The sequence below is a fragment of the Theropithecus gelada genome, chromosome 2 (genome assembly GCF_003255815.1).
Source record: "Theropithecus gelada isolate Dixy chromosome 2, Tgel_1.0, whole genome shotgun sequence".
Classification (NCBI taxonomy): Eukaryota; Metazoa; Chordata; class Mammalia; order Primates; family Cercopithecidae; genus Theropithecus; species Theropithecus gelada.
The window spans coordinates 19,895,292-19,914,789 of record NC_037669.1 but is presented as its reverse complement, the minus strand read 5'-3'; the positions used below and the strand labels follow the sequence as shown (position 1 = coordinate 19,914,789).

Here is a 19,498-nt window from a genome sequence, read left to right as displayed (position 1 = left end):
TGTATTAATTACAGAAACTGAAAAATATAAATGCTTCTGAGGCTGCTGATTATAGCTTCTAAGGACAATGAGAAGACTAGGGAGAACAACGGACGATTACTATTTTTTTAGGCCAAACTTATCAAATATGGTCCTATTCCAGGTTTTTCTCAGACTGCCAATGAGGAAGTAAATATGCTTTGGGGAGGCTATCCTGTCCTTATTGCATGGCTCTGTGCCACAAAGTGGCAAACCCTTCTGAGAGTACAAGTTTAGGTAATCCGTCTGCTTGGATCAGACACAATGGCCGAGGGGCCAGCCAGGTTACTGGAAGAGAGGCGCAGGATTTCCTTTCCCCTAGCAAGCCAATCAGTCCCTGGATAATGGTTCAATCACCATGCACTGTTCAAGTAGTGGGAAGAAATGCCTCCTTAGGTGGCTGTTCTCAGAACTAGTTACATTCTTATCAGTAAGATAAAGTGGCCTTGTGCAGAGGATGTGGGCACATGGGAGGATCCCACAAAATTCATCTCAGGCTCTGGGAAAGGGATGTAGAAGTACCTATGGTGGGAGAAGAAAAGAGTGGCAGTTGAGTGGGAATTACATTTCTCTCTCTGGCTGTCTCAGACACTTGAATAGTATCAACAATTTCTCTATCATGATCCTCAAAGCAACATCTTCAATATTTCAACTCTACCAAACAGTTCCACATGGAAGGCCCAACTATACAATTCAAACTTAGCAGATGCCCATGACCCAATCTACTATCTTTCTTGAACTGTTTTTTGTCTCACCTCTAATGATGGTCCATCACCTTCCCCACTGCTCAGGTTCAACATCTGGGAACTATTCCCCACTTCTCTGCTTATCCTCCTCTCTATCATATTCTTTCCTTCTCTGTCCTCCCCGCTTATTTGTACTACTACTCCCCAAGTTCAGACTTTAGGACAGATGGTACTATAAGATAGTTAATCTACTACATTTAAATCCTCACCTCTATAATCCAGCCTTAAATACCATTCTGATCCTGGCAATTCTCCAGCCTCCCAGAAAATAGTACTTAAAATTGCTTAGCACCCAAAGTCCAAACCTTCTATCATGGCCTTCATCTTTCGTTTCATCTCCCTTTGAAACTCTAGACATATCCCCACACCTTCACCAGGACAACATACTAACTATCCTCCCACATACTACTGGGCTTTACCTTTGATCATGCTGGTTGTAGGGCTGAAATACTCTTCTTCCTTTGTTCCTCATACTAAAATCCTACTCATCCCTCATGTGTCACTTCCTATGGAAAATCTTCCTTACTTTTTAGTTTTCCACTGAGTTTCCAAAACTGCTGTCTGTAATTCTATTATTGCACATCATTCTGCCTCATAATCATTTGTTACCCCTCCTACACTATCATCTCAAAAGCAAGAATTAGTTATCATTTATTTTTTAACTCCTTATATCAGTGTTTCTTAAAATGCAGTCATTGACCACCTTCATCAGAAACACACATGACTTTGCAGAGTTTCACATTCCTAGACCTATTAATTCCCACTGCAGGGATTCTGCATCCTAACAGGCTCTCTGGGCATATAAAATTTAAGAACCACAGTCCTATACTATCCAGGACTTAAATAGTGCTCATAGTAGGTGCTCAACAAAGGCTCATATGGCTAATAAGGCACCTGGTAGCCATAGCTGGCCTGCATTTGTTCTTTTCACAGAATCACAGAATGTCAAGGCCAAAGGACTTTATAGGTGATCTAATAGAACTACTGCATTTTTCAAACAAAAGACATGAAAACAGGAAAGAACAGATAATGTCTCTAGGTGAACTCTAAAAAAGAAAGATTCACAAGGACCAGATAAAGTAGCGTAAGGAGAGTAAAGGACATGTGAGGGGGCCATTTCTGGGTCAAAGGTGGTTAGAAGTACAGCCCAGCAATCAGTGCTGCTTATTCAGCTGCCTTAATTCCTACCCTTAGTAACATATTGCCCATAAATAATTAGAGAGAGGATAGTTAAGAGATAAAGCAGGAAAACAAGAAAGGTAAAAACCATCAAAGAAGTTAGGATTATGACCAAGAAATAGGCATCTTAAGAAGTGATACAAGGAAAAAGACAAAGATGATGACGATGATGATCACAACAGGAACGACTAACACTTACCCGAAACTTTAGATGGGCCAGGGACTTTACTACACAATGTCTCTTCTCCCCAAAGAAAACTTACAAGTAGGTATTTTAATCCCCAGATGAAGATTACAGATGAGGAAACTGAGGTTTACATGGGTAAAGTGTTTGCTCAAAGAGACACAGCAAGTTAGTGCCAAAACTAGAATGAAGACCCAAGACTGGCTCCACTGCTTGTGCTGTAGATACTACCCAAAGGCTGTTATAAGATGTAACCCTGAGAATGACTAAAACAATTAAATGGGTGCAAATGAAGAAATGAGGAAGAAATAGGAGAGGGGAGGGAGGAAAGGATACAAAAAAAGAAAAGCTAAGGTAAAAGGAGAAAAGTTCACAGATGGATAAAAAGAGGACAAATAAGGAAGACAAGTATTAAAGGTTAGTATATTTTATTTTAACAAAGTATTGCTACATCTGATGCTTGGTCTGACACAAAGTGGGGGCAACGGGGTTTGGAGGGATTTTGAAAACTTTATTTCAATGTTTATTCTTGGATTGCCCCCACTGCCGAATGAATAATTTCCACAGAAAGAGAGACTGGGAGGTGACTAGGTACAACCACAAATCATGATACATTATAGAATAAAGGCACCTATTTACTCTAACCTTTGCATCAGATACTGGACAACTCTTTAATATAAACCACAGCAGTAGAACACTATTTAAAACCAAATGATCTCTCATAAGAGGTTAATGAGAATGAGCTAATCAAATCAAAGGGCTTCCCTTTGAAAGACCCTTTCCTGTATAAAGTGTAAAACCTGTACTGATAAGTTTTATTGTTTAATGGGGGAGCTCTGAGAAAATCAAGAGAAAAAAGCCAAAGCATCATCATGAAATTTTGGGCTAGCTGCCAGATTATCTCTTATTTCCATTCCACCACTCCCCATAAATTAGCAGTGATTTGTCAAATAATATAAAAGACAAAAGAAAAGAAGGCAATCATATTTCAAATATATTTTTCTTCAGTTTAGCACTTCCTCCTTTTCATCACCATATCCATCATCATTACTTATATACTTTCCCATTAAACACTGAGATAAAAACAAAACTACAAAAACACTGTCAATTCTGGTAACACATGGCCTTGGCCAAGCATTCCACAGCTGAGTCCCGGAGGGAGTAAGCAGCCCTGAATCCAACCACCGTCCCACGCCACCTGAATTACCACATATCAAAATGACCAGAGGTCTCTGGGAGTCTTCAACTTCTCAACCTCTAGAGCTAAAGTGTGATGCAGTCCCTGGAGTCAGGACCACTCCTGAGAAAACACTGCTTTCTACACAACATGTTGCCAATACAGTTCAAAAAGTTCAAAGCACTTACAAAATTAATTTCATTTACAGAAAATGAAACATCCTGACTCCAGCTATCTGAGATCTGATAGTTTCTCCATAAACGTTGATATTGTTCTGGTACATTTGCACTCCATGATAATGTGAAAGAACAAAAGAGTCGTGTAGAAATTGGGCTATCGAACTGAGACTTTGAATACAACTGAAAACACTTCACCTTTCCATACTTCTTTTGATCATTATGACTCAATGCCTCTTAATGACTCTCTATAAACAGGGAGTCTTCTAGATTGCTAAGTCTTTTTCCTTCTTCCCTTCCTCCCTTCCTCTTTTCTTTTCTCCTCTGTTTTTCTTTTCTTTTTTCATATGGAATCTTGCTCTGTCACCCAGGCTGGAGTGCAGTGGCCTGATCTCTGCTCACTGCAAGCTCCGCCTCCCGGGTTCCCGCTGTTCTCCTGCCTCAGCCTCCCAAGTAGCTGGGACTACAGGCGCCCACCACCATGCCTGGCTAATTTTTTGCATTTTTAGTAGAGACGGGGTTTCACCGTGTTAGCCAGGATGGTCTCCATCTCCTGACCTCGTGATCCGCCCGCCTCGGCCTCCCAAAGTGCTGGGATTACAGGCGTGAGCCACCGCGCCCAGCCGATTGCTAGTTTTCTTTTGAGAATCTATGGATAAAACAAACTAGCACCTTTGAAATTTAATATATTCCACAAATATACTCCTCTTCTTTCTACTGCTCCCTAGGTGGAACCACTTCTTCTGCCTCATTGAACTCAACATCCTTCAGACTTTTAATCCATTCCAAATCCCAGTCTTCATGTTGAACTGGGTTAAGCGTTTTTTAAAAAATCGTTTTCTTCTATGAATGAGTTTTCCAACTTGCTTAATCTCCTCCAGGACATCTGCTTTCTGATGAAACCCAGGAGCCTCCAACTCTGAGTAGAACATTCACTGTGTGGTCTTTTTAAAAGAGCTAGATGCATGGAGTTCTCTTGTAATATGCATTCCAAATTTGGACAAAACTTTCTTGGAGCTATTTGACATAATGCTGTATAAAAATGATCCAAGAGATGACACATTTTAATGCTCCATACCTCATTTACTGAAACATGTCCAAGAAAAAAAAAAAAAAACACTTTTTTTTTTTTTTTTTTTTTTGAGACAGAGTCTGGCTCTGTGGCCCAGGCTGGAGTGCAATGCTGCAATCTTGGCTCACTGCAACCTCCGCCTTGCGGGTTCAAGTGATTCTCCTGCCTCAGCCTCCCAAGTAGCTGGGATTACAGGAGCACGCCATGACGCCCGGCTGTTTTGTATTTTCAGTAGGGACAGGGTTTCACTATGTTGCCCAGGCTGGTCTTAAACAACCAACCTCAAGTGATTCGCCCACCTCGGCCTTGCAAAGTGCTGGGCTTACAGGCGAGAGCCACTGCCCTAGGCTCATTTTTTTTTTTTTTTTAAGATTTGGTAATGACAATTGGGGGTGTTCTGATAAAATAACAAGCCTTTGCTGCCATCTAGAGGTAAAAACTATGTAATGAAATTAAGAGTTACCTAAAAAACAAAAGCTTGCACATCAATGGTGTGGAAACAAGTAGTAGCCCAGTAACTTTCAGTCAGCTGGGCCTGAAAGTTATCAGTGACCACCATTCCAAGACACATTTTCTTCACCAACACATATCAGTGTTGCTCAAAAAAACCGAGATCCACCAATACTGTGTGTCATACCAATCTGTCCTGGCCTTTCACAGTATTGAACTATGCATACCCAGGTAGGCCAGAGTTTCAGGTGAAGAAAACATAAAGCTTACATTTAAAGGAAGTTCAATTATGGCAGTACTTTTCCAAGTGTGGTAGGCCGACCACCTGAGTCAAAGAAATCACTCTGAGAGTTTATTAAAAATGTGCATTCCTGGACCTATCCACAAACCAGTGAATTACAACGTATAGGGTAAGATTCAGAAATCTACAATTTAAAAAGGATCCCAACATACATTTTTGTACACTAAATTGGAAAACCAATCTAAATCTTGATAAAGTTACAGGACATCACAGAAACCTATCTTGGGAAGGCTATTATTAATGCTACAGTCACAATATTAGCGGACTTGATTAGTCCGTCACTGACTTCAACTGCACCTTCTACTGCTCATGGCTTGGATAATACGGTTGTTCACAGAAATGTCCTGATCTCTGAGTTGTTTCCTTCCTTTCTTATCTCTTAAAACAATTTAGTGTTGCTTTTTCTCATAGCATATTTACTATAAAATATGTGGAGAACACAGAAAATGTAAGAAAAATAAAAAGTCCACTAATCAGGGTTAACCACCAATAGCATGGGTGCATTTTCTTTTGGCATTTTCTTTTCGTGTGTAAATAATTAAAGCATGTATACAGTTTTAAATTCTACTTTTAACATTTCTAAGTAAACATTCTCCTGATGCTTTGGCCTCATTAACATAGCATATTGTCATAATTATACTATAATTCATTTAACACATACTATTCATTTAGCTGTCCATTTTTCATCGTTATAAACAATGCTAAAATCAAATATCCTTGCCTGCCTCTCTACATCCTAGAAAAGATTCATAAGGTTCTTGATACATACTACCAAGCTGTTCCCCTAATCATCATTGGAGCTGCCCATCCCAGCAAAATCATACTGCAAAAACTTCTAAAAGTCTAAAGGCCCAAGTCAAATGCTATATTCTTCATGAAGCACTCTTAAAGACAATCTCATTTGAAATTAACCTTGCTCTGGCAATCTCATGGCTCTTTGCTGAGATTAATTTGGGACACTACTCTTTTATATGTCTCACTACACTGTGATTGCCAAATATCTATTAATCTCCGTATCTACCACTATCTTTATCAAGAACTGTGCACACAGCACATATTCAACACACACCAGATTACTTCCTGACATTGTTTTCTTCAACCTGACAATCTTTAATCTGATATATCCCCAGAAACTGGTACTTTCAAAGCCAAATCCTCCAAACTGACTCCATGTCCTAAACAATGGAGTCTAAGGAGGCTGGAAGTGACTGCTTCTCCACCAACTGTACCATTAATTACCTTTTGTTCTCTTGTTTAATTCAAGATCAAGGAGGTATGCAAGCAGAGAATCCCAACACGGATCCCTAAACCAAAACCTACAGGCATCACCAAGATTTCCAGTAAAGCCCCCACAGTGCCTATGGATAAGCCTATTTACAAAAATGGCTGTGAGAAGCTACACATCGTAAGAACTGTCACCTCCAACACTTTCCTCCACATGGGAGGGAGAAGGTAACTCACATCAATGCACTGCCTGGATACATTCATCTACAGAAATATGTGGAAAGCTAAAATTACCACTATGAAAGGTCAAAGGACCATCTCTCCAGGAAACGGTGAAGCAGCTTGGTGGACCTGATGAAGATCATCCCAAAAAAAGCAGCACATCTACAATTATTTTACTTCTATATGTACATATGCACATACACATGCTCACAGGCCTAAACCCAAATCTACCCATTTCCTCATCCGACATATATCTCATATATCTAACCCAAAGATGGACTATCTACAGTCACCCTGATATAGGACTAAATTCACTAGAACAATTCAAGAGTTTTCTGATGAACACAGACGTAATTATTCATTCTATAGAAGTTTGCTAATTAATCATATTTTGCTAAGAAAAGGTGATAGCAAAAATTCCTAATCTGAGTCAAGAAAATCAGATTATTTCCGTCAAGGTGACAGGACAATTAAAATCACACTTTAAGGTCTAAAACTATGATTTCTTTATGACCAGGAGAAAAAAAACAAAGTGATAATTCTTAGTTACAAGGAGGAAAAGCATAACAAAAGTGAGTAACAACCGAATATGTCCTTTGTGTAGAATATCTGACAATCACCAGTATAGTGAGCATACCTTACCACTGACATTTAGTCTCGTATCCCATTTTTCCAGTATGTTTCCGCTTCTGTATAAACCAGGCCTCAGAATCATATTGCTAGGCTTGTAAAACTAACAAAAATTTTAGATTGGTATTGTTGCTTTCAACAGCAATAAGGACATATCTGAATCAAAGGTCAGTAACATTGAGATCTTTTAGGGAGAGATGAATCAATGTTCCAGGTGCTCGAAAAAATACACAATTTATCATCTCATAGGACACTGTTTATTCATATCTCTTCCCTGAATAAACACTATACAAAATCAGTTGATTCAACAAAAGCTTGGGGTTAGGAGACTCAAATTCCAATCCTAGATTTTCACTCATGTGACACCAAGCTTTGCATTCATCAATCTAAGCCTTGAGTTTCCATATGTAAAACAGGAAAGTGAAATAATTCCTCAGGTCCCTTCCAGTTCCGATAAGCTATGAGCATGCCCAACTATTGAGACAAAATGTTGAATTCTATAAGGTCAGACAGAGCCCCTGGCAGAAAGCTAAAGTAATTCTTTTCATCACACTGAAAACTCTCTCATTGAATTGAGAGAAAGCTGAGCCTGTAATTCAGTGTGGACAGAGTAATACAGGACATTTTAAGACAAGGCATGTTTGACACAAAAGGCCATTCAAAAAACATTTCAAAAAGCTTCAATCGAGGGGGGAAAAAAATCAATGGAACGACACTAAATATTTTTTGTGATCCTTCACTAAAAACTGGAAGCATGACCCCAGAAGAAATCCTCATGGTTAAGGACTGCTTTAGCCAGGTGTCCTGGGTTGGAGCCAGCAGAGCAAGAGCAAAGAAACTGCCATTCCCCATACTTATCTAACTAAGTCCACCTCATTGCACTAACGCCACTGTACAAACACCCCCAGGCCCCTGCAATTTCAAGGAGGAGGAGGAGCTAGAGGCCTGGGCAGCATTGAGAAGGATGATGGGCAGCATTGAGAGGGATGATGGGAGCATTGAGAGGGATGATAGGCAGCATTGAGAGGGATGATGGGCAGCATTGAGAGGGATGATAGGCACATTGAGAGGGATGATGGGCAGCATTGAGAGGGATGATGGGCAGCAGTCCCAGCAGGCAAGTGGCAGACGGCAGTAGGGGGAGGTCAAATTAATTAAAAGCCTGAAGTGGAAAAGTCTAAGTGAAAGGAAAGCAGGAAGAGAACAGCAGAAGGGGATGGACTGCAAAAGAAGGTGGAGACTGGGCATGATGGCTCACACCAGTAACCCCAGCACTTTGGCAGGCTGAGGTGAGAGGACTGCTTGAGGTCAGGAGCTCAAGACCCGTCTTGGCAAGACTTTGTCTCTCCAAAAAGAAAGAAAAAGCCAGGTGTGGTGGTGCACACCTGTAGTCCTAGCTACTTAGGAGGCAGAGGCAAGAGGACTGTTTGAGCCCACAAGTCCGAGGCTCCAGTGAGCATGATCACACCACTGCACTCCAGTCTGACTGACAGAGCAACATCTTGTTTGTTTAAAAAAAAAAAAAAAAAAAAGTGGGGGGGTGATGAAGCTCTGTCATTAAAAAAAAAAAAAAATGTATGTACAGAGTGTTTAGTACGTGCCTGACATACAGCAGGTATTTGATAAATCTTGAGTGAATAGAGAATGAGTAAATGAAGAAGAGAAGGTCATTCAGTCAAGACATTTTCTCACTTGAGAAAATACGCTAAGAGATAGCAATGGTGTATTGCAGGATTAGGAAAAGCAGTTATGCCCAGGTGACATTCAACATTGGTAATTATGCTAATAGAAAAAAACTCATTGGAATCCCTATAGTGAAAACCAAACAGGTTGAAAAGAAGCATAAACAGGAAAAACAACATGCACTAACAATAGTCCCAGAAAAAACCAAAATATCTTGGGAGAAATTTTACTCAGAAGAGAAGCACAAAACATGTTGTATATTGAAGATTTCAAAATTGTTTTCTCCCATGTCAGGAGACTCCCTAAAGTACATTTTTATCCAAGCTGGCCTAAGTTTAAGAGGAAGCACAAAAAGAGGGACAACATAGTATACAAACGACTAAAAATTTGGGTGGAAGCCAGGCGTGGTGGCTCACACCTGTAATTCCAGCACTTTGGGAGGCCAAGGCGGGTGGATCACCTGAGGTCAGGAGTTTGAGACCAGCTCGACCAACACAGAGAAACCTCGTCTCTACTAAAAACGCAAAATTAGCCGGGCATGGTGGCACATGCCTCTAATCCCAGCTACTCGGGAGGCTGAAGCAGGAGAATCTGCTTGAACCCAGGAGGTGGAGGTTGCAGTGAGCTGAGATCACGCCATTGCACTCCAGCCTGGGCAACAAGAGCAAAACTCCGTCCCCCCCCAAAAAAAAATTGGGTAGAAAAATGTCGACACTTCTATGGGAACCAGCAGAAACTCATCTTTTAGTGGTAAAGCAGTTCTAATTCCATTAAGACAAAAGTCTTCAAAGTAAAGTTATATTGGCCAGGTGTGGTGACTCACACCTGTAATCCCAGCACTTTGGGAGGCCAAGGTGGGCAGATCACATGAGGCCAGGAGTTTGAGGCCAGTCTGGTCAACATGGCAAAACTCCATCTCTATTAAATACACAAAAATTAGCTGGGCTTGGTGGTGCATGACTGTAATCCCAGCTACTCGGGAGGCTGAGGCATGAGAATCACTTGAGTCTGGGAGGCGGAGGGTGCAGTGGGCCAAGATCACGCCACTGCACTCTAGCCTTGGTGACAGATGAGACTCTGTCTCAAAATAATAATCATAAAGTTATATTTTAACAAAAGGATTAACAACCAAAAACCATGCTTATTTCAAGTAATATGTAATAATAATATAATAAAAATGCAAATACAACTAAAGAGTGAGAATACTCTTGGAGTTCAAAACAGTAATGTCTGACCTATATGTAACACAACTGAAACATAAAGAATCTTGCCTCCTGAGCATCCTGTTTCCGCAAAAGTGTGGCCTCTGACGAACAATGAAAATAGAAGCTGACCTAATAATTCTAGAGTGATTTCACTTGATAAAATGTTTTAAAGTAAGCAGATAAAAATCCAAGTGAGTGAAAACAAATCCAATTTGTAACAAAAATGTCAACAACATGATACTTTCAAGCTGAAGTATTTTCCTGGTCCTTCACTTACTTACCTTCAAGGTTTCTGAACTAATCTTGAGATTTTTTAGAATCAAATATCTGATTTTAACAGACATGTGACTGGTCTAATGCATGGCTGATAATTACTAAGTAACAGAGTAACTAAGGTAAAACACAATTCTCTCTGGATTTGTTTCAAATGTCTTCTCCTGAAGACACATGACATACAACTCAGGATGTGACTGAGTTTGGGGCAGAGTTTGCAAACGGTGGTTCACAGGCCAAATTTAACCCACTGTGAATGTTGAAAAACAATCAAATAAGACTATTCTGTGATGTGAAAATTACATAAAATTCAAATGTTGTTGTCCATAAATAAAGTTTTACTGGAACACAGCGATACTCATTCGTTTACATATTTATTTTCTATGACTGCTTTTACACTGCAGCAGCAGAGTTATGACAGTGATGACGGGGCCTGCAAAACCTAAAATATTTATTATCTGGATTTATATGAAAAAAGTTTGCTGACCTCTGATCTAGTATGAACTAGAACAAGGAACTCAGAAATAAGAATTTAAGAGCTTGATCAACTAATTTTTATAAGCAATATTAGCCATTTAAAAATCAATTAAGAACTCTATGAAAGCTTATAAAAATGGGGAAACTATATTTCAAGCTGTGATATATTTAGTAAAATGTATAATTCTATGAATGCATCTGAAGTGTTCAACTAAAGAACATCAGATCAACAACAGATAAAAGATTTGTGCCAGGCCGGGCTCTGTGGCTCACACCTGCAATCCTAGCAATTTGGGAAGCTGAGGCAGGCGAATCATGAGGACAGGAGATTGAGACCATCCTGCCCAACACAGTGAAACCCCCTCTCTACTAAAAATAAAAAAAATTAGCCAGGCATGGTGGCACGCGCCTGTAGTCCCAGCTACTTGGGAGGCGGAGGCAGGAGAATCGCTTGAACCCAGAAGGCAGAGGTTACAGTGTGCCAAGATCGCGCCACTGCACTCCAGCCTGGGGGACAAGAACAAAACTCTGTCTCAAAAAAAAAAACAACACAAAAACAAAAAACAGATTTGTGCCACAAAATAACATATTATTATTGAATCTGAGGGAGGAAATGGAAGTTATGTATAGGCCTTCCACATTTATCCAGTAGTATTTTTCAAGAGATTCACGGACATTTAGCAAAATTACAGCAGGAACTACCTGACATGCAATTTAGGGAAATATGTATAAATCTCCACCTTTAAATGTTCATAATTGTTGTCAAGAACCACTCATTTAATCATTTGCAAGAATTGCAGAAATTATATGCAGTAAATTAAACCAGACCATGAAGATTATCTAAGGGTCCATCTGTTACAGCCTTCAAGTGTAGAACAATGACAAATAACATAGTCATTTTTCTCCCTCCTCTTTCTTCTTTCCTTCCCCTTGCCTTTTAAATTCATCTTGCCCCTGTGTTTTGCCCTTGAATATCTGTCAATACTATCTGCATTTTGACTGAACCACATCAATGTGTAAATCCTATAATATAAGCTGATTATGTTTTTCCCTCTAATTCTGGTACAGTGTCTAAAACAAGGCTAAGCATGAGAGCTTGACAAATGATTTTGAAAACGACATGCCCAGAAGTCGATCCTCTGTTGTGTGTTATTAACGTCTCCTATAAATACTCCAAGTCTGAATTTTATATGTAGAGACAATGCTTTACAACATCTACAATGCATGACTGTCTATATGTAAAACTAATACTGTAAAGGTTTAACTTCAGTGTGAAAAAAGAAAAAACACAATACAAAAAAAGCCTGGGTATTCGGGTTTAAAGAAAAGATCCAAAGTGCTCCCCTACTCCATTTCCAGAAGGAATTCAGCATGGATAAAGCAATATAATTTGAAGAATATACCATAAAATGATATTACAACGAAAATATTTACAAAGCTCATTTCAGCAATCTCAAAAAGAATAAGCACATAGATTCTAGGTGACAAAAGCTGTCACCAGTAAAAATTACAGACTTATTTACAAAGAGTCTGTTGTCCTCTTTCCAAAGGTAATTTATGTAATTAAATCCAAATATGGTTACAATAAAATGTTAGTAAGACACAGTTTTACAAGGACTACTAATGTAATTTTGAAAAGAGAAAAGTGGCATTTGCCAAATCTGTCAAAAGCCTGGACAGGAGTTTGACAACTCTGCTAGCAGATGGAGGTCCTTCTGATAAAGATCTCCTAGGTTGAGGTCTTCAAGGTGTGACTATGAAATATTAAGAACTAATTAGTTAACTAACAAATACTTAATGAGTGCCTACTCTGTACCCAGATACTACTCTAGGCCCTGAAGCTAAAGCAAACAAGACAAACAAAATACCCACTCACATGGAGCTCTTACAGTCTAGTGTTGGGAAAAAGTAATAATTTAACAAGGAAAAATAGTAGTTGGTGCTAAGGGCTCTGCTGAGGATTACAATAACATAATAATTTAATAGATATTGTGATAATGTAACAGAGCACCTAGTTACTCTAGACTGCCTGATCAGGAAGTGCCGCTCTGAGTAGGTGATGTTTGAATTGAGTACTTAATGTTAAGACAGAGCCAGCTGGCCAGGCCTGGTGGCTCATGCCTATAATCCCAGCACTTTGGGAGGCTGAGGCGGGCGGATCAAGAGGTCAGGAGTTTGAGACCAGACTGGCCAACATGGTGAAACCACATCTCTACTAAATATACAAAAATTAGCTGGGAGTGGTGGCAGGTGCCTGTAATCCCAGCTACTTGGAAGGCTTAGGCAGGAGAATCATTTGAACCCAGGAGCTGAGATCACGCCACTGCACTCCAGCCTGGGCGACAGGGCGAGACTCCATTTCAAAAAAAAAAAAGAAAACCAGCCAATCAGAAGGACAGGACAGAAAGGAAAAGAAACAGCTAACGCAAAGGGCTAGGACAGAATGAGTGTGGCCTACTGAGGAACAGAATGAAGGCTGGAGTGGGTGGGACAGCATAAACTATAGGGGAGTAAATAGTAGAAGACCTGGTGGCCACCAGCCATGGTAAGTAATCTGAATTTCATTCTATGTGCCAGGGAAAAAGCTATTGGAGGGTTTAAGCAGGAGAGTGGCCTGACTTCTTTTAAAAAGACCTTTAGCTGGTGAGTGGGGGACAAGGTAGAAACTCTGAGCCCTGTTAGAAGCTTACTGCAGTGGCTAAGGCAACGTATACTCCAATGGAGGCAGAGAGAAGAAAAACGCAAAGAAAGATTCAGGATACGTTTTGGAGGTAGTGACAACAGGACTCGATGGATGAGATATAGGGGTGAAAAAAATAAATAAATCAGAATACTGCTAGGCCTTTGTGAAATTAGGTAGTTGGTGGTTTAATTTATGGAGACAGGAAAGTCTGGAGAAAAAGCAGGTTTGGAGAGTAATTCAGTAGCTGGGTCTTGTCTATATTTGACATCCCTATTAAATAACTAAAGATCTAAAGAAGGCAGCCATATATGTTAAGCCTTGAGCTCCAGGATCAGGTTTGAGTTACTGGCAGAAATGGTTCTCAAAGCCCAAATGGAAAAGCTGCTTATTTGTAGCTCCAAGTAACCAGTGTTCTTTAAAAGAGTAAACTTTGGAAGACTAACAGACACAATTTGATAATGATATATAAACAAAAGAGTTTCTAAATTATGAGTCTCTTTAAACCGACAACAGATTATTTCTTTAGAGATGAGATTCTTACCACTGATAATTAGAATACGAAATATAAGCACATGGGCTCTGGTTTCAGACTGCCTGCATATGAATCACAGCTCCCCCATTTACCAATTAAATAGATAGTATTGGGTAAAGTAAATTAAATAGTATTAGGTAAATCACTTAATTTCTCAGTGTCTCAACTTCCTCATCAGCAAAGATAACAACAGTAACTACCCCAGGTGTACTTATGAAGATTAAATTAACTAGAACGTGTAAAACAATGAAAACAGTATCTGGCAGGTAGTAAGTGCTCAACAAATGCCAGCTGGTATATTATCATTATTATTATTTTGAGACGGAGTTTTGCTCTCATTGCCTAGGCTGGAGTGCAGTGGCACAATCACGGCTCACTGCAACCTCCGCCTCCTGGGTTCAAGCAATTCTCCTGCCTCAGCCTCCTGAGTAGCTGGGATTACAGGCGCGTGCCACCAAGCCCAGCTAATTTTTTGCATTTTTAGTAGAGACAGGGTTTCATCACATTGGCCAGGCTTGTCTTGAACTCCTGACCTCAGGTGATCCACCTGCCTCGGCCTCCCAAAGTGTAGGGATTACAGGTGTGAGCCACTGCGCCCGGCCGCAAGCTGGTATTATCACCTGCAGTCTCCTGGCATTGTACACAGAAGTGTCTTAACACTTCAGTTTTCTAGTTAGATGCTTGGGAAGAGATGGCATCAAAGATTCAGAATGAATTGGGGAAGCATATGAAAGACCCTCCTTAAAAGACATGGAGGCTCAATGTTACAGACTGCTAAGAACATGCTCTTTAAAAATAAGCTATCTGTATGCCAGTTATTCCTAAATCTGCATCTCAGCCTGGATCTGGCCCTGGAGCTCCAGACTCACATACTTGGCTGCCTACTGGGTACTCGACTTGGTAATTTAATAGGTATATCATTGAAATAAAAAGGGAAAGCAATCAGTATTCTCTTCATCTTCTGTAAGTAGATGATCGAGTAACATTTTCTTTTTTCTTTTCTTTTTTTTTTTTTTTTTGAGACAGAGTGTCACTCTGTAGCACAGGCTGGAGTGCAGTGGTGCGATCTTGGCTTGCTGCAAGCTCTGCCTCCTGGGTTCAAGTGATTCTCCTGCTTCAGCCTCCTGGGTAGCTGGGACTACAAGTGCCTACTACCACACCTGGCTAATTTTTGTCTTTTTAGTAGAGACAGGTTTTCTCCATGTTGGCCAGGTTGGTCTCGAATTCCTGGACTCAGGTGATCTGCCCGCCTCGGCCTCCCAAAGTGCTGGGATGACGGGCCCTCAAGTGACATTTTGAACTGCAGAATCTCTCGACTCCCTTCCATAAGTCACAAAATCCATGCTATATTTGACATTCTCTCAGTTTTCACCTTCACACTGAGAAAGTACCCAGACTGGTCAACTACATTAAAATCTCAGGCATTGTATCTACTCATTTCAGCATTAATATTTTCAAATCATTATTCTACTGAATGTATTACTTACTATCAGTCACTTCAAACAGTTTCTGAAGGTTTACAGGGAATAAGGAAATAAATCAAATATAAGATGTCATTAGATGATTCCTGGGATCTTATGCCTAAGGCATCCTGGGCTGCACACTCAGCACTGCGACTCCCAGCTGCCTTATGTTGGGTCATGACTCCAGTTGCCACCAACGGAGTGACTAGACATCCCCTAAGGACCAGGAGAGTCCCTGCAAAATTCTAAATTCATAGCCTTCCACTCACAAAAGTTTCTAGATTGGATGAGAAATTATATGTCTACCTACATACTCTGTAGCAGGTAACATGCATACACACACACATTTATTCTGCTAACATCCACCAAACACCAATTAAGTGCCAGGACCCATGGTGAGCTCCAGTGCAATGCAGGACTCTAGCACAAAAATGACAGGTTTTAAAGAGCCATAAAAACTTTGTGTTACATACCACATCTAAGAAGACGAGAGAACAGCCAAAAAATAGTACAGTTCCTTAGACAGACAACAAACAGACAGCTACATTAGATGTTATAAACCATGTATAACCAACAAGTATTTGTAAGTGACTGAAATGTTCCACTGCCTTGCTACCATGGATGTGAAGTGGGAACACGTGATAGCGAAAGATGTTTTTTTTTATAGGCAAGTAGCATAATCCACAATAGGAATAAAAGCACCAATACAACTATCTTTCCTTTCTGTGATTTAACATATTATTTCTCCTTCGACTTTCGAAACAAAACATAATTCACATATTTTAGGCTGAAATAACAATTGAATACATCTGACATCCCTGTCAAATAACTTAAGACTTCAAGAAGGCAGCCAGGTAAATAAGCCTTGTGCTCTAGGATCAAGGCTAGATCCCATCAACATAAGAAGAATCAGGAAATCTGAAATGGTTCAGCTGTGATTCCTTTTGAATTAGAAACAGTGTACAGATTACAGTTAGGCAAATTGCCAGTGAATACTGAAGGAGATTTCAAACAAATGCATATACTTACTTTGCTTAGGAGCAGCGAACAAAGCAAAGGCCTCTGATAAATTTAATGTCAGCAATTTTCAAAGCTTACTCTTGGCCGGGTGCGGTGGTTCACACCTGTAACCCCAGCACTCTGGGAGGCCAATGCGGGCAGATCACTTCAGGTCAGGAGTTCGAGACCAGCCTGGCCAACGTGGTGAAACCCCGTCTCTACTAAAAACACAAAAATTAGCCAGGCGTGATGGCAGACTCCTGTAATCCCAGCTACTCGGGAGGCTGAGGCAGGAGAATTGCGTGAACCCGGGAGGTGGAGTTTGCAGTGAGCTGAGATCACGCCATTGCACTCCAGCCTGGGGGACAAGAGCGAGACTGTGTTTCAAAAAAAAAAAAAAAAGCTTAGTCTTATGGCTAGAAGGAATTTAAGAAGTAGAGTAATCTTAGGCACTCCAACACATTGTCTTCATGGGAATTCTGGCAACTTAGATGAAGGAGGCTGTAGCCATTTGAAGTTTTACTAGATTCAGTGTTTAAAACTGTTGGTTGGTAAAACCCTAAAAAAGATGATCTTTAAGGGCTCTTTACAGATTATGATACAAAAGCCCAGAGAAGTCACATAGTAGTAGTGGGAAAAGTATGACTTTCAAAATCAATCACACTTAACTATTCCCAGACCTCTTCTTCAATGTGTGTTCCTAAGAACACGCCTTAACATTTTTCTGTTTCTCCACCTATACAAACGAAGAGAATACTTAACTTTTAGGGATGTTATGAAGGCTAAATCAATTCATATTTATGAAGACATCTGTCACATAATAGATACTCAAAACATGTTGATTGCCTTTCTTCCAAGGGATGAATAACTTGAAAGTCACACAGCTAGTGAGGACTAGAACCAAGAATTGAGATCCCCTTTACCACTCAAACAGAATTCAACTATTTCTTAAATGGCCACTATTCATCTTCAGTCATATCATAAAATAGAGCTTTTTAACACCTGAGTTGGGAGAGGTAGTTATTAAAGTAAATGTGGAACACCACAGGGCTGCAAAAGAGTCAGGAAGTTTAATCAAGGAAATATTGTATTGGCTACCTTTCTAAAAATGACATCTGCTTAGTTTGTACCTGAAGGCTTGAACTTCTGGAAACAATGCAACAACTAAAGTTGGTTATTTTTAATGGATATTTCACAACTAGTATTTCAAGACTGTTTGCAGCAAATAGGTATCAAGTGTCTAACGTGCAGGGCCCTGTGGATGACAGAAGTATGAATCCAACTTTGGACCTGTCTTCTCTTGTAGAGAAGAGAGACAGACCTTGAGGAGTGATAAAAACCAACCAACCAACCAATAATTGCATGGTAGGTGTGATGGAACTTAAAAAGTTCAAGGCCAGCCTGACATGGGGGGTTACTTAACGCTACTCTACTTGGGGATAAAATGCCCATCAGGAGTTGGTAAACATAGCAAAGCATAGCAGAAACTATTCAAATTGTGTTAATTGAATTCTAGTATTGTTTCTCAAAGGAGTTAGCTTTGTGAACTTGTCAAGTTACTTGACATCTTTAGGTTACGTTTCTCATCTGTAAAATAAGTGAGTTCAAAGGATGATCTCTATTTAAGCCTCCTTCCAGTTCTAATATTCCAAATTATATGATAAGGATCATGACCACAAGAAATACAGTAACTTATATTTACCGCACATCTATTATATGTCAAGCACCGTGCTAAAGTGCATTACTGTACTATCTTCACTTAATCTTCACAACTTTATGAAGTGGACATTATTGTTGTCATTATTTTACACATGAGAAAAAGGAGGCTAAACAGTATCAGAATACTGCAGTCGTGATTTGAATGGAAGCAGTCTGAAGCAGTAACCCCTGCTTCTGACCTCAGTCTGAAGGGTAACCCTGAATTGAAGCAGTTCATGGGTCACGCTTACCCATCACACAAAGTTGCTTCTCGTCACAAAAACTGTCTTATCCATTCTCAAGAAATAATGAAAAGAGAAAGCTTGGGAAAGGATCCTTCCTGGCTGGCAGACAGATCTGAGTTAATATCACGTTGTCTGTTTCACGTGTTAAAAAGTCTCTTGCACCACTTTCCCCGAGATGCTTGCGCGCTCCCACGGCTGTGCGCGCCCCTGTCGGGCTGACACCGCGACCGCCAGAAGCGATCAGGGCTGAGGCGCACGGAAGGGCTCCGGGAGAGGCCCCGTAGGAGCGCGGGCACAGAGTGGGTACCTGGGCTGCTGTCTGTTCCAGTTGGCTGGTTCTCCCACCACTCGTCTCCGAGATCGTCTGCCATCTCAGCTCAGGACTCGACGTGGGCTGAACACCACGGGGAGGCGGCCAGCTGCGGCGAATCACGCTGTCTCAAAGCCAGTTCTGTCGGCGTAGCTACACGCGGAGCCCCGGCTAGACACTGTCGCCTCCGCCCCGCGGCGATGACGTCACACCTCCGCCCCGCCTCTCCGGCAGCTACTTCCAGACTCGTCGCAGTTTCCACACAGGCGCCGACAGGCAGAAGCAGTTTGGAAACGCAAAATAAATCTCTCCAAAGCTTAGAGACAAAAAGGAACATAAGATGAAAGGAATTGTCATCATTTTTGAAAAATGTATTTAAAAAATATTTGTTTAGGTGTTCTATTTCCCGATAAGATTGTGTCGAAAGTGTGAGACGCGATGCGAAGACGATTTTTCTCCGCTCAGTTTCAAAGAACTTGGGTCGCGGGAGAAGACACAAACACGTGCGTGTGTTTTCGCTTTTGCGTCAGTGTTTCAGAGTTTGTGTGTTT

General features: G+C 40.6%; 2 protein-coding genes across 4 annotated transcripts in view; one reads left to right on the top strand and one right to left on the bottom strand.

Annotated features, from left to right (window-relative positions):
* FILIP1L (filamin A interacting protein 1 like) overlaps window positions 1-4,326 on the top strand; it is a 292,938-nt gene extending 288,612 nt beyond the window's left edge. For all 3 annotated transcript variants that reach the window (XM_025374760.1, XM_025374761.1, XM_025374762.1), the window contains one exon: window positions 4,209-4,326. In XM_025374760.1, coding sequence (XP_025230545.1) covers window positions 4,209-4,235 — 27 coding nt within the window. In that variant the 3' untranslated portion in view covers window positions 4,236-4,326. The remainder of the gene's footprint in view (window positions 1-4,208) is intronic.
* CMSS1 (cms1 ribosomal small subunit homolog (yeast)) overlaps window positions 1-19,263 on the bottom strand; it is a 373,543-nt gene extending 354,280 nt beyond the window's left edge. Inside the window, exon 1 of the mRNA XM_025374769.1 lies at window positions 18,945-19,263. Coding sequence (XP_025230554.1) covers window positions 18,945-19,008 — 64 coding nt within the window. The 5' untranslated portion in view covers window positions 19,009-19,263. The remainder of the gene's footprint in view (window positions 1-18,944) is intronic.
* Between the last annotated feature and the right edge of the window lie 235 nt (window positions 19,264-19,498).